This window comes from Lepidochelys kempii, chromosome 12, assembly GCF_965140265.1.
Source record: "Lepidochelys kempii isolate rLepKem1 chromosome 12, rLepKem1.hap2, whole genome shotgun sequence".
NCBI lineage: Eukaryota > Metazoa > Chordata > Testudines > Cheloniidae > Lepidochelys > Lepidochelys kempii.
In genome coordinates, this window is record NC_133267.1 from 4,827,465 (window position 1) to 4,843,480 (window position 16,016).

General features: G+C 45.1%; 1 protein-coding gene across 6 annotated transcripts in view; it reads left to right on the forward strand.

Annotated features, from left to right (window-relative positions):
* The first annotated feature begins 278 nt into the window (after positions 1 to 278).
* PSKH1 (protein serine kinase H1) overlaps positions 279 to 16,016 on the forward strand; it is a 78,090-nt gene continuing 62,352 nt past the window's right edge. For 5 of the 6 annotated variants that reach the window (XR_012154452.1, XM_073307252.1, XM_073307253.1 and 2 more), the window contains exons 1-2: positions 279 to 358; positions 9,388 to 10,422. Coding sequence is in view for 5 of the 6 variants with exons in the window: in XM_073307252.1 (XP_073163353.1) it covers positions 9,475 to 10,422 (948 nt within the window). In the remaining variant the exon portion in view is untranslated. Of the gene's footprint in view, positions 359 to 7,880; positions 8,043 to 9,387; positions 10,423 to 16,016 lie in introns of those variants that run through there. The other variant, XM_073307250.1, reaches the window with a different exon arrangement.

The window sequence follows — 16,016 nt, forward strand, 5'->3', positions numbered from 1 at the left end:
GAGAGCAGCAGCCCCCCGCAATCCACCCCCTTCCCCGGCCCGCGCATCGCCCCGTGGGGCCCGGAACCCGCCGCGGGAGGGACCGGCTCGCTCTGGGGCCCAGGCCGGGGCGGGCGCAGCCCAAGGACCGAGCCACCGAGCGGTGCCAGTTCCCGCCCATCAGCGGTTCCCACGGCAGCCAGGCTGACCTCTGACCTCTGCCCCATGAACCCCGGGCCCCGACCCTCCGCCAATGGCAGGGCGCGGCAGCAGGCCCGCCCCGTGGGCGTCCCCGGCGCGCAGTGGTGACGTTGCGATGACGCGACCGCTGGGCCGCAGCCCCCAGCCTGGGCCGGAACCGCGGCCGCCGTGGGCTGAGGTGAGTGCGGGGCCCGCCCGGCCCCAGGCGCCGCCCCCTGCGGGGCCCCGCATCCGCCTGCCTCAGGGAGCGCGCTCCGTCCGCGTCGCCCCTCAGCGGCGGGGCCGCGCCAAGCCCGTGTGGGGCGCTCCGCGAGCCCCCCCCCGCCCGGCCTGTCAGTGCGGGCCTGGCCGGCCCGGGGCCAGCCGCGGGCCCCGGTGCGTGCTGGGAGCACGGCCCCGCTCGGCCCGCCGGCCGGCCCCGCCGCTCGCCCCGCCGGGGCCCGCCCCGAGGCGCCCCCCCGGGCACGGCAAGGAACGGCTTCCCCGGTGCGCCTCCGGGGCCCTCCGAAATGCAGGGTCCTGAGCTTAGGGCTGGGTGGCAAAAGCTCCCTCTGTGCTAAGGGGACAGTGTGGCTGTGGCAGCCTGGGAGTCTCCTTGGCAGGAGCACATGGACTCTAACCAGGGTAAAAACACCGTGCAGAACCTTCCCGGATAGGACCCCGCCGTGTCCTTGATGGTGGTTCAGGGGCTGTTGTTTGGCTCTGAGTGAGTGACGTGAACCAGCATCAGCACAGGGGCGAGCGGGAGCCCTGTCCGTGATTTGGCCCATCGGATAAGTACTGTAGTTAAATCTCCCAACCGGTGCACTAATAGCATGTGGGCAGCAGGGATAAAAAGCCTGTAATTGACAGTTAGATTGCAGTAGCAGAGAAAACAGCAGAAGAATCTCATTTTGTTCCTATTTATTTGTGATAGTTGTTTCTAGGTCCCAAAGATTCGTGATTTGTGTGGGGTAGAAATGAAGAAGTCAGCTCTTGCTGTTTTTCTCTAATGGATGTTTGTGCAATTGGTCTGTTTTTACATAATGCAGTATAGATGAGGGGCGGGGGGAAACAGGATGTCAGTAGGAGAGTTGCAAATCCAAACAGCGCAACAATCGGTGTTTGGGGGTTGCTGTATCAAAATGAAATACTTTTAACTGTGTGCTTCTGCAAGTTTCTAGGTATGTCTTCTTTCATTTGGCTTTGGCACAACCTCCTTCCATCAACATTCTCTGAAGGTTTTTAAGAAGTTCCTTCTCTTTTGACGTATGAAAGAAACCCCTAGACTTTATTTTTAAACTATTTTTTTATAATTGCTCACGTTTGGTTAGTCCTGATACGGAAAACAAGCATAGACATGTCCTAGTATGGGAGAATTTAAAATAAACACAGGAGCAGTGCTTGCTAACATAGCAATCTCTTCATTCAATGATTCTTGACCCAACACAGTTCAGTATATTTATTTGTGGCATAAAATAAAATAAAATCATACTGATGAATTATGCAAATGATGCAAATACTGGTGGGGTGGCACATAATGACAAGGATCAGAAAGAAATACACTAAATGCAATCAAATATGTTTTACTACAGCTACGTGCACGGTCACGGATTTAGGAACAAAGAATGGAGGCCATGCTTACAGGAAAGGGGACAGTTTTCTGAAATGCAGTGCCTCTGGAAAGGATTTGGGGTATTACTGGAGATAAGTCATTGAACATGAGCTCCCAGTGTGATGCTATGGTAAAAAGGATAAACACTATCCTTTGGTACAAACAGGGCAGCAGCAATGAGGGTGGGTGGTGCTATTACCTCTTTATATTGCATACTGTGCTCAGTTCTAGTGTCCATACTTGAAAAAGGTATTTCAAAGCTCGAATGGTCTGTTCAGAGAAGTCATAAAAATTATCTGAGGTCTAGAAAACCCACCTTACAATAAGAAAAGGAGTACTTGTGGCACCTTAGAGACTAACAAATTTATCTGAGCATAAGCTTTCGTGAGCTACAGTCCACTTCATCCGATGAAGTGAGCTGTTGCTCACGAAAGCTTATGTTCAGATAAATTTGTTAGTCTCTAAGGTGCCACAAGTACTCCTTTTCTTTTTGCGGATACAGACTAACACGGCTGCTACTCTGAAACCACCTTACAATGAGAGCCTTAAACAGATTGAAGCTTCAGTAACCTAGGGTGCTCCGAGGCAACTTGATCAATATAAATACTGACACAAGAAGAAGCTGTGATGTTGGGGGCCCTTTAATGTAACAGACACTGGCATAACAAAATCTGATATCTAAAAACTGATGTTAGAGGAAAAAATCAAAGTGGAAGTAGGATGCAGCCTCTTAACAGTGAGAATAACAAATCACTGGAACAGCTCCCCAAGGGAAATGTTAAATGCATCATTACTTGAATTACTTGAATCAAGATAGGATGTTTTTCTAAAAGATAAAACTATAATTAACCACAAGTTACTCAGCTCAGTAATGTTCACTTACATAGAAGAGATGAATGATTTCCTCAACTGCAGGAATTACTGGGTGAAATTGCACAGCCCCTGTTAGATGAGAAGTCAGGATAGATTATCATAGTTGTCCCCTCTGGCTTTAAACAGCTGAGTCTGTTCAGTTAGTTTTTACCATTCTCACTGTGGTATCTGACTCCCCTAACAAAGTTGCAAAAAACTTAAAGCCAATCTGAATGGTCTTTGGTGTCCCTTACCAGCACCATGGCTATGGTCCATGGAGTTTGCTGGCAGGAACCTTTATCTGTCTTGTCTGCTTTTAGCTAATATCTGATAAATTTTCCAAGCCCTACACAGAGTTCTATATAGCATTATTTGGTCAGCATCCCTCTTATGGAGTCTAAGCAAGCTTCCTATCCTAGCAACAACACACTCCAGTGTATGGACAACTATGACCAATGGTCTCTAGAGCCATTAACAGACATGTCAAACAAGCAGGGCAACTTGTCTAGACCAGGAGCTCTCTCTGATGTCCCCACTTCCAGCACATGCTGCACAATTTCACATACTAGCATGGAAGCTGAACTTTGCCCACTGGGAAGCCACAGATAGAGGGCAAGGGATGGCGGAACATAGAAGCACTTTTGCAGTGGAAGAAAGAGACAGTAACGAGTGTGTGAACAGCACACATTCTATACCTGCGTTTTCAGGTTGCATGAGATTTAGTGAGATGTCCCAGGCATGTGGATTTATGCTTAAATCTTGTATATTTTGGGTCTTGTCTACCTTAGGTTGATGCATTTAGAGGCCGGAGTGTGGCTTACTTCATAAAGCACCGTATACATTTATGGTGCCTCAGAAGTGATGATCAATAAATACCAGCCCCGTGCAGCAAAGTGACCACTGAGATTATACTTCTAGTAGGATTGTCCATGAGTGAGAGATTTCCACAGATATGTTCCTCATCACACCTGCTCAACAGCACCAAGCCTTGCAGATGAACTTGTATGATGAAAGGATGTTCCTTTGCCGTGTTAGTGTTTGTAGGCATTAAAGACCCTGATATTTCAAACTTTGGTATTAGTGTAAGTGTTTAAATTGCTTCACTCTGTTTCAAGATGTCTCTGATTTCATTTGTGTGACTAAAAGCCTGTCAGTATAGCCTTAGTGTGGTTATTCAGTTGTCTCAGCATTTATCTTCTAGGGCACCCCCAAATAACTTATTAATCAGTAGGGGTTGGCTTTGGAGATGTTGAGGACATTTAGTGAATCAATGGAAGTGGTGAGTCCTCAGTATGTTTGACAGTTACGCCACATGATCTTAATGGGGCTAGTTGTCTGAGGAAAGCAGTAGTTAGCTTTTACAGCATTAAACTAATACCAGCTCATGCTAATTACAACTGTGGCTAAAACATGCAGCTACCACCCAAATTATGTGGATAGGCTGAATATGTGTTTCCTACTCAAGGCACTCTTAATTGCCTTGGTTATCTAATGCAATAGTTTCTTCTTGCTCTGGTCTGTATTCAGTAATATAATATTCCACAGCACCATTTCCATGCAGACTAAGGATACAGTCCCTCTCTCTTCTGGACTGTTCTTAGAATTTCTCTGGATTGGACTGTCACATTGAAATGTGCATCTAATGCGTTTTAATGCTCCTGGCAGTTCCTCACATGCTTTAAAGGCACTTTGGCCAGACGATATTTTAAAAAATCAACCCCATGTTACTAATAATATCTGAGATTATTTAATATTCTTTCAGGTTGAACATTGGATTAGGCTATTTGTTTACTTTTGGGCACTTCACTCAGAATGACCAGTGAAACTCGAGGTCATTTTCACTTTTTCTGTAGCTGGTTTCCGTTTCTAGTTCTTGTGCCCTAGGGCACAGCCTGTGTAACTGACATTCTAATATTACCAGGGAAAGGTTAGATAGAAGAGGTTTCGTTTTTTTGGCTGATATTTTAAAACATTAGATTTTTCTAAACCTTTGGTTTCTTTTTCCAAATAGAATGTTGGACCTAAACTGCTTCCTGGTGTCCCTTTTAAAATGTTCCTCTTTCTACCCATAATCCCCTTCTGAGTGAGGACTAATTGGGGCTCCAATTCATGCCAGTTGTGCTCCATAATTGGCTTGAGGTTCCAAGGGTGATAGTAGGAGGTGTGATCAGGCACAGAGGCTAACAGCTTTACCATAGTCCCCTGTGCATGCTCAGGCACCCCACCACCAGACTTTGAGCCAGAATAGTAATTTTAAACCATCAGGCTAATTGCCAAAATGTGTGTGGGCAGTATCTCCAACTCCTAGCTAGTTTTTTGCAGATTAAAACAAGATGCCATAAAGTCTTGCTGAAGTGCAGCAGATTTCACTGGTGTATTAGAATACAGAGTGGGGAGTGCAAGCTGCATTCCCCTGGATATGGGAGCAGTTTCTGTTCCAATGCAATGAATAGAACGAGTTCCACTTCACTGCAACTAAAAGTAAAACTTTCCCATGCTCCTGTGAAAAGATAAAAATTATGTTTGATTCTTAAGAATGCAAAATAAAACACCTCTGATCACTAGATCTTGACTCTTGGAATTAGAAAGTATTAAGACCTGCTATGGGATTTCCTGGGGTAGAGGCTGAATGTTCCTCCTGCACCCCCAATCTATTTTAACCGCTGATCTTAAAGACTGTTCCAGTGTAATAGTCTTCCAGTAGGTGTTTGGAGTAGCACTTAAATGGGTTTTAAGAAGTATTTTTCCACAGCACTGTGTCCCCTCTGTGGGGCTGGATGATCCTTGCAGACTGGCACTGTAGCAGAGATAAGGTTTGAATGAGAGTTTGTTCACTACTCTCCCCTCCAAGAACAGTTTGTGTCTTCAAACTCTATATCCTGCTCTTCTCTTTATGATGAGTCTTCTGGGATCTGATGCTTTGAGGAGCAAAGATTACTTCTCACTTCATTTTAATTTAGTTGGTGAAATTAGTGCTCCTGAAAATGAATGGCTGACAGTAGTGGTTGGGCTTGGGCTGTGCAAGATTCTCTCTCAAAGCTCTGCTACTGCGTCTCAGGCCTGATTCACCATTCCATGACGGGGTTACTCACGTACCACAGTCCTGAGCTGCCATGGTTACTACTTTTTCTAGTCCTACCCTCCTCTTTGCCCCACAGCTCTGTGAGTGCTCCTCAGAAGTGGCCTGGATCACCCCCTTCAGTTCCCCTTTTGGGCTTCCCATACGCAACTCGGCTAATCCCCTTTAACCCTGAACTGTAGCTATTGCAGTCCTGGATTTCTGTACCTCAGAAACTGCCAAATTATGCTGTAGTTCTGTGCCGTGCAAATCGGGATTGGGATGGGCGATTGCCTAACTCGTGACTGTAGTTTGAAGCCTAGCCTCTGGAGATGTTAAAGCTGGTTCATTTCTTGAGCCTTTTTATGTCTGTTTCTCAATGTCCTTTCACTGAGCTGGGACCACTGGCTGCAGGGGGATGTTGGCAGAGGGCAGTTTGCTTTTCTTCTCAGAAAAGTGATTCCAACAGCTGCCTGAAATGTAGTTGTGGTCTGAGCCACGTGACTCTTCATCTGCATGCAGAACGGACTTTCTAAATGTGATTTTAAGTGAATAACAGCAGAAGTCATACACAGCCTAATGTCTCCCATGCTGCTAGTGACAGGGCAGCAGAAATATCTGTCTGCTTCTGAAAATGTCAATATGCTATATCAAACCATTAATCCTAACCCAGACTTGGAGGTGGGGTAGAAGGGAAAGATAGTTCTGATAAAGTGAATGCTTTGTTTTAATTTGCAACAGACCTGAAAGCCACATATATAGCGATTGCTTTGAATGGAACTCTTTAAGGAGAATTTATTTAACAGTAAATCTGTTCCCCCATTTGGAGCAGGATCAATGTGTAGACATAAAGTTATACATAATTATGGATTTCATTTGAAATTGGTTCTTCCTTTGCCTACCTGTCAGGACTTATGTTTGGGATTCTGTTTCCTCTGTAAGAGCGGCTGCCTTTGTGAGCGCTTAAACCAGAGAATTTTCCTGCCCTCCCTGCTATGCATCTGCTGATATAATAATAGAATATAATAAGATCTTCTAAACTTTCCACAGTATGCATCCGATGAAGTGATCTGTAGCTCACGAAAGCTTATGCTCAAATAAATTGGTTAGTGTAAGGAGAGTGGTCACTTTAGATAAGCTATTACGAGCAGGAGAGTGAGTTTGTGTGTGTGTGGGGGGGGGAGGATGAGAGAACCTGGATTTGTGCTGGAAATGGCCCAACTTGATTATCATACACATTGTAAGGAGAGTGATCACTTTAGATAAGCTATTACCAGCAGGAGAGTGGGGTGGGAGGAGGTATTTTTTTCATGCTTTGTGTGTATATAATAAGATCTTCTAAAGTTTCCACAGTAGGCATTCGATGAAGTGAGCTGTAGCTCACGAAAGCTTATGCTCAAATAAATTGGTTAGTCTCTAAGGTGCCACAAGTACTCCTTTTCTTTTTGCGAATACAGACTAACACGGCTGTTACTCTGAAATCTGCTGATATAAACAGCAACAAGGCAAATGCTGGGTCACTACAAAAAGTATTTTCCCCTCTGTTGATATTCACCCCTTCTTTTCAACTGTTGAGAATAGGCCACTTCCACCTTGATTGAATTGGCCTTGTTAGCACTGACCTCCCCACTTGGTAAGGCAACTCCCATCTTTTCATGTGATGTAATATATATACTGCTTACTGTATTTTACACTCCATGCATCTGATGAAGTGGGTTCTAGCCCATGAAAGCTTATGCCCAAATAAATTTGTTAGTCTCTAAGGTGCCACAAGGACTCCTCGTTGTTCGGGCAAGAGAGCTGGCTCTTAGGCTTTGTTTTAACATGTAATTATTGTATACTTATGTCTATGTAACTATGATCTTATGTCTTTTTTTCCCAAAGGCTTTTCAGGTCACCTTTAAAAGTAATTTGCAAAGGGGGGTAATTTGCAAAGGTAGTTTGCTGATCAGTGGGGCTGCCGGCGGGCAGGAGGCACTTGGGGGTGGGACGGGGGGAGCTGATGGGGAGGCTGCTGACGTATTACTGTGGCTCTTTGGCAATGTACATTAGTAAATTCTGGCTCCTTTTCAGGCTCAGGTTGGCCACCCCTGACTTAAATCATTTTGTAAATGGTCCTGCACCTGGGGTGTAGAGGATGCACCTTCTGAACAGCAACTCATTGTGCCAGCTGGGTACAGGTGAGGCTGGAATCCTACACACAACATCCCATCAGCATTTGTGATTGAGACTCCAGATGAGAAACTAATGATACAAGTGAATACCAAGTGCTCCACAGAAAACATTTCTCATTGGCTCTGTCTTCTAAAACGGCTATACAAGTACTTAAAAATCGGAGCACAGAGTAACGATGAATAGGTCAGTGATACATTAGGAGGAGGTGTCGTGGGTTTTCCATAGGGATCATTCTAGGTCTGGTACTATTCAATATATTAGTTGAAGCAGTCAGTGCACTTATAAGATTAAAGGATGATACAAAGCTGAAAGGGATCACCAATACTTGGGAGGACAAACAGGTTACACTGGCCTGGGTAAATGAGTGAAGTGGGCTGAAATGAATCCCAGGAGATCCTACCAAGGGAAGAAGGCAGTGGAGGTACATAAGGAATAAACAAATATGCTGTTATGGAATAGGGGATAATGGCTGGGCAGTTGTAGCCGAGAGTAGGTAATTGTTGAACCACATTTATTTTAGGAGAATATCACATCTGAAATAAGCATGGGATTTCTTCCATACAACGATGCTCATGCCTTAGCTGGAGGGCTGTATTCATATCTGGGCAGCAATTTTTTAAAAAAGACAAGCATATCAGAAAGAGTTCAGAGGAGACTACCTAAAGTGATCAAAGATTTGGAAAATAAGAGCTGTTGGGAATGTTCAAGGGATCTTGCCATGGAGAAAAGATGACTGCATAGAGAGAATGACTTACCGGAAGAGTGATGTTATATAGAGGACAGGTATCGGCTATCACTAGTCATCAAGGCCAGAATGAGAAGTAACAGACTTAAGATACATTTTCCCAGTTAAATATGAGGAAAAAGTTTAGGAAGAGCTCAGTATAAGAGAACTTCCAAGGGAGGCTGTGGCATTCCTGTAATCAGAAATTTGAGGTTACAAATAATGCCCAGAAAGTAGGATGTTGGGTGCCTTATAAAAGCCTAAGCTGGACAAGAGAGGATACCTTCCATTGTTTGCAGTGTAGCCATGTTAGTCCGAGGATATTAGAGATACCATGTGGGTGAGATGATATCTCTTTTTATTCAGGTCCGAAGCAGAGCTGTGTGTAGTTGGAAAGCATCTCTCTTTCACCAATTCAAGTTGGTCCAATGAAGGATATTACCTCACCCACCTTGCTTCGCTGAGAGGATACCATCATATTAGGGATACTATGCTCAGGCCTACCATAATGCTGGGGAATGTACTAACTGACCCATGGGGGTATCTCTTCTAACCCCAGTTGGGGTCTCCTCTAGGGCTCACTTTGGCCTGCTAACGTGTTTAAAGTATAACTGCCTTGTGCATACAGTGATTTTACCATGTTAGCTAATGCATGGTAAGACCCACCTCGTTTGCTAGTGTGACTGTATCCTTCATCTACAGCAGTGTCTTGAGCCAGGGGTCACTTGCATGATGTTTGATGTTCTAAATCTTCATTACCCTAATTCCTACTACTTAGCTCTCTTCTCTCTGTTTTTTTGAAAGGTTCGAATGCGGGAGTTGTCCCAGATGCGGTTGCTGCTGATGTCGCCCTGGGAGAATGCCTTGATGGGTGATTAGCACCATTCAGTGATGGGCTGTGGGACAAGCAAAGTGCTTCCTGAGCCCCCCACAGACGTTCAGTTAGATCTGGTTAAAAAGGTTGAGCCTTACACTGGTCATAAAAATGACGTGTACAAGCACTTCATCAAGGATGATGGTGGAGCTGCGATCAAAGCCGGCTCCCCCTCACCCCCTTGTCACACGAACCCCTATTCTGGTGGCCACCCACCTAACTACATGGAGCAGCCTGAGCCCCGCAAGAACAAGGTGGCTAAGTACCGTGCCAAATTTGACCCCAGGGTGACCGCCAAGTATGACATCAAAGCCCTGATTGGCCGAGGCAGCTTTAGTCGTGTTGTACGGGTGGAACATAAGGCTTCCAAGCAGCCTTATGCAATCAAGATGATCGAGACCAAGTACCGTGAAGGGAGGGAAGTGTGCGAATCAGAGCTCTGTGTGTTGCGACGCGTCCGGCACACAAACATCATCCAGCTCATTGAGGTGTTTGAGACCCAGGAACGAGTCTACATGGTGATGGAGTTGGCCACTGGAGGGGAGCTGTTTGATAGAATCATTGCCAAAGGCTCCTTTACTGAGAGAGATGCTACCCGAGTGCTGCAGATGGTGTTGGATGGGGTAAAGTACTTACATACACTGGGCATCACGCACCGGGACTTAAAACCAGAGAATTTGCTGTATTACCATCCTGGAACGGATTCTAAAATCATGATCACAGACTTTGGGCTGGCAAGTGCTCGGAAGAAGGGAGACGACTGCTTAATGAAAACCACCTGTGGGACACCAGAGTATATTGCCCCAGAAATCCTGGTCAGGAAACCCTACACCAATTCTGTGGACATGTGGGCACTGGGTGTGATCTCGTACATCCTCCTGAGTGGAACTATGCCCTTTGAGGATGACAACCGAACCCGCTTGTACCGGCAGATCCTGAAAGGAAAGTACAGTTACTCAGGGGAGGTGAGTGTGGCAAAGGTCAAACCAAAGGGGACTCTAGACAGTCTGGACCATCTGTGCTGTGATGGGAACCCTGTGATCATAGGCAGTGCAAGGTGGCTGTCTTGAAAGGGGTTTCCTTTTCCCTTTGCTTTGTTCAATAAGTGGTCCATAGGGTGACTTCTTTAACAGGCTCAGGTCAGATTTCTGTGCCACAACTGTCTGAGCTGTTCTGGATTTGCCATAGGTGAATTCAAGGCTGGAAATCTTACACAGGGTAGTTCAGTGCTGGCTCTTTTTAGGAATTGGCAGAGATCTGTAATCCTGACCCATTAAAATCCCTCCTGTCCTGCAGGGGTTTCTCTCTTCCATTCAGGTTTGATTCCACTGAGGAACTGTGAGTTCTTTTTAAAAACAAAGTGAAACAGCCTTCCGCCCCCACCCCAAAAGAATGTTAACTGATTAGGACTCTGGTTGGTATCTGAGTTTGGGTGGCATGACCCAAAATGTGGTGTTTTGTTTTTGGACAGCAGAATGCTTATTTTGTGATGGAAACAAGATCAGGGTAAAATTTTCAAAAGTTCCTTTTCAAGAGTGACTTAGGAACTTAAGTCCTATTGGCTGTCACTGAAACAGAGTCTTCTCAGTCATTTTCGAAAATGGGACTTAAAGAACCTAAATGATTTAGGAGCCTTTGGAAATTTTATCCTAGAGCCGTGTTAAGACTTTTTTAACGGTTGGCTTAGTGCTAGGCTCCATTAGATTTGTTACCTCACTTCTTTTGCGCACACCATCTTATGGCTTAAGAGGATAAACAAGATGTAGCATGCACCTGTCTGCTTTTTGTTTCAGATACAAACTACATATTTGTCTTGAAAGACTTGACTCCTGAAATTCCTAGAGTTCTCATGCAGTTTTTATTTGCACTGTACAGCTGGTCACCTCTGGTTGGAGCCACAAAGGCCTCTGGGTGCCTAATTGCCACGTTAGATGCTTAGGTTCAAAACTTGGATCCTTAGAACCCCACGCAGTTGCCACCTAACCCTGGAGGCATTGAAAGTCCCTAGGCGTATAAGTTTCAGCTGGTGAGTGTAGGCAAAGCTCCCTTAGTCCTGACACTGCTGAGCTGCTGGACCTCTTCTTTATGTCTGAGCCTCTGTGGAATCCTCAAACAGGGCATTCTGCCCCCTATCTTCTCTGAGGGGCCTGATTTGGTAGGTGGGCTCAGAAGCTGCTTTAGAGCACACACAACACAGCTGAGGAGCAAGAGGTGATGTTGCTGTCTTTATCCAGTAGCAGAGTGGTTAGAGCTCTCACCCAGGCTGTCCAAGACTGCAATTCAAATCTGCACTCTCCTGTATTCAGAGCAAGGACTTGAACCCAACTTTCCTGACACCCAGGTGAGTGCCTTAACCACTGGACTATAGGATTGTCACAGATCTGGTCGGGCTCTCACCAGACTGCTATGAAGTTACTCAAGCCCAGGCTCCGAGGTGTTTTAAGACTTCAGAGTCTGAACAGAGCCCACTCACGGTGCCTTTTCTAGGACCTCTGCACACGGAGAGATGTGCCTTAGAGACTCTGGGCATAGTGCTGACCTTTCAGGCTCCCCAAAGCTTACACTCCTCCTCCCAGTATCCCATCAAAAGTGTGATCCTTCTGGGTTAGTTTAACTCTCTCTCAGGGGAAACCTGATAGATGTAAATCTTATAAATCCCACACTTTGCACTTGCTTCTTACACATTAATGCTCTTTACTTAATCATGAGAGATACACAGATCTATACAAAAATAACCCAACGTGCATTTCCCTGCCTCAGTTTCCTTACCATTTCAGACCATTCTTTGGGTTGGGGTCAGAGTCCCTTGGGTTGTCCAGAGTTATCCTACTGCAGTGCATGGCTAGGCTTGGAACATGGAGTCATCTTGCCCTAAGTCAGTTTGCTTCATTTGCTCTTGGTCAGTCTGATCCCTTTCTTCCTCCTGCTCAGATTTCCTGTGTGCTGCACCCCAAGTTCCCCCTGTGTGACTGAGAGTCTGTTTGTACACCCCTTTGCCCATATCTTGGCTCCTCTGTTCTGCATTTGGTAACTTTCTACTACTCTATGTTCCCACCTCCCTTCAGGGAGAGGAAGTGCCTTTTTTCACCCACCTCAAGCAGATTCCCTTAGCATATCTATTGGCTGTGCATAGCACCATAGTTAGCGTTAAGTATTCTCTATTGGCCCTGGCCTGGGGAAGACATGACCCAATCCTGACAGCTCGTGGTGGATACACATACAGAGGCTTTCCGTGATACAGCATGTTCATGATAATCTCAAAATAACGTCGTCATGTCAACCAGAATTCACAAGTTGTACAGACAGGGTCCCCACATCATCCTGGGGCATTCTGGGGTGAATGTCTCAATCTCTCCCTGTGAAGCTATTCCACTCAGTGCCAAATATTTCTTGGAGCAGAGACTGGAACCTGGTCTCCTAAGAGTGTGCTAGCCAGTAGGTGATAGTCATTCTCTCTCTTTCTGGCCCAGCAGAGTGGAACAGCTTCAGCAGGTGAGAGTGAGATACCCACCCCACAATACCTTATAGCCCCAGGGTTAGGGCACTCACCTGGGAAGGGAGAAACCTGGCTTCAAGTTCCTGTTCTGAATCTGGCAGAGGAGCAACTTGAACCCAGGTCTCCCACATGCTGGGTGAGTGCCCTAGCTATTGGTTATAAAGAGGACACCACCATCACCTTGTTCTTTTGCTTTTAAAAAAGGCAAACCTGGCTTTGGTACCACAAGAGTGCGTTCGTGGCTATGAATCCCAAGCAGAGGTAGGTGCTTCCCTCCAGCCCAGAGTTCGGTGCCTAGCTCCCTTTGAAGCCCCACCCCTTCTCCTTGGCATTTCCTGCTTAGGGATCTCCCCACTCAGCATTCTGACTTCTGTGAATTCCTTTTTTAGGCATGCCATTCTCCCCAGGCATTGCATGGGAGCATGGGCCCCTAACCTGGGGCTGTGGATTCCACTAATTGGCAGATATTGCAGCACTGAGCCTAAGTCACCTTTCTGGATCTAGCCCCTAGACTTCAGGTCCTGAGGACTTGATGATATCTGAACTTGGCTCGGCATTTTGTCTTTGAATCTGTATCACTCCTTGTCCCACAGTTACATGGGGATGAGGGCACCCAGATTTGGAGGCAGCCTCACTGCCTCCATCCCTGTTTGAATTACCACTTCCTTGCTGAGTATTTCCAGCTCAGACTGCCCTGATAGCATGACTTTGTGAAGAGGATCCGAGTGGGAAAGAACCAAGTGCTAACAGTTGACTAAGTTTCTGAAGCAGAGTGTTGTGGAGTGACAGTAAAATAACAATGTCTGAAAAACAGCACGTCATCTCAATTGTTCTGGCATTTTTAGAAATGTGAGGGGGGTGTTGGCATTTCAGTGATGGATGGAGTGATACTCCTAATGTATAGCTCAGATTATAAAATGTTTTGGGCTCCTTCAGAATAAAAGGTGCTTTAGAAACATAAGTCATTCTCCCTGAGGACGCTTTGGAAGGTGTAAGCATGTGTAAGACAGGCCCACGCCAAAAATAACCTTTTATCCTGTCAAGCTGTGATCTTCCTAAACTGACCTGCAGTAGCCATATCACCTGGTGCTGTGATCTGATCAGATCTTGCCAAGGTGGGTCAGAACTTGCATAGGTAACCTCCAAGGACATGCTGATGGAAGTGTCATTGGTAAGTGGTACTCCTCCCTCAGTCACTACTAGAAGAACAGTCTGCTAGCATGGAGGAAGGCACTGGCCTTCCAGGGTACAATGTTTCAGATGACACCTAAAATCAAGATTCTGACCTTTTGTGGTCATCAGAGATCCTATGATATTTTCTCTAACTCTGTGTTCGGGCAAATTTGAAGTATATTACCGGAGCCATCCTGCCAAGAATGACACAGTTGGGGGAATGAATAGTCCATGATTCCTATGTGATTTTTTTTTTTGGGGGGGGGGGGAGAGTTTGTTCTGGAAAGCTATGCCCCTTTACTGTGTGAAGGAGTGTGGTATGCCTCAGTTAGTATCCTGTACATGTTGCCCAGCTGGCTTCTGTTTTTGTAGAGCCAATGAAAATGAAAGCTCTGATTTACAAGATTAAACAGGCCTGTGTCCCTGAATTACAGATAGATTCTAATGCTGTATATTGGCACTGATGTAGCAGTGTGCTGCACAGTGAAAGGGAATGATTTCTAGGTGGAGGGAAAGTGGGCCAAATGTTCAGAGGAGCCTGGGAGGTTTCCAAAAGCTTTCTGGATTCTTTCCAAGCATCAGGCATCCTGTGGGGAGGAAAAGCTCCTGCTTTTCTTTTCCTCCTCTCCCGGTATAAGGAAGAAAAATCTCAGAAATGAGCCTGCTGGTGAGATTTGTCAGGCTGTGCCATAGCCTCCCAGGGGGAGGGACGGGAGCCCCATTGCCTGGTATATTTAAAACTAGACTGGACAAAACTTTTGAGAATGTACTGTAGGGAACAATCTGCCTTAGGCAGAGAATGACTAGACAGGAGCAAACAGTTTTTTCTCAATTCCGACTTCAAGACTCTGAAATGAGGGTGCATTTACCCAAGAGGGGAACTCTGAAGAGAGATCTGTATGGGTGTTTGCCAGGAGTTTACAGCTGGAGCTGTGGAGGAAAGACAGGTGTCAGTGGTGAGGGATGCTTGGGGGAGAGGAGGGAGCTGCATCCTAACCACAATCCAGTCAGGTGGATAAACATCGATTTTTTTTTTTTATTGGATTTTTCTGATTTAAATTTGATTTTTTTTAAATATAACTTAAATGCACTTTTAGGGTTTACTTTAAAAATATTTGAAGTTATGACAACCTGTGTTAAGGCCTATGTTTATAATCTATTACAATAAATTAAATTAAAAAATATGAAGCAGTACATGCTTGCTGCCAAGTCCTAAAGAAAGTCAAATCACTGAACTGGTGGAAGTCGCTGGCTAAGCACCTGGAATCAGAATTTACTGATGTACTAAACCAGCTTTTGACAGTGGTTATCTTTTCTACAAGTGCTGAGAAAATATTTTCTTAATTTCAGTTTATTCAACTAGTTCAATTTATTAACTAGTTCATTCAAAGGTATGAAACCAATTGTAGTTGAAAAAAACAGAAAAACTTGTTTGTTCATTGACTGGAAAACAAGGTGTGAAAGGATGAGACTTACTAGTTTGAAAATCTTGAAGGAGACAGTGACCAGAAACAGTCCCTAACTACAGATAATACTTCCTTTATTTAATAAATCAATTGGTTTTAAATGCAAACATGTTTTGATAAACTTTTTGGTAGTTTCTTCTTGTGTATCAGCACACTTTTTATTAGTTTTTAAAATGCTGTTTTTGTGCCTTTTTCACTGACTTCAAATTTCCTTCCAAATAGTGCGTGACAAAATCACAAGTAAAAAAAAACAGTCCTCTTCTAGTAAGAAATGCCTCATTTACCATTTTCTAGCATAATACAAAATGTAAAAATTAAATAAGCTATATAATTTCTTAAATAAACGTGTATTGCTACAGCATATCCTCCAGGTTAGCAAAAAGTTGCACCAAATTTAGTATATCGGCTATATTTTGTTGCAAAT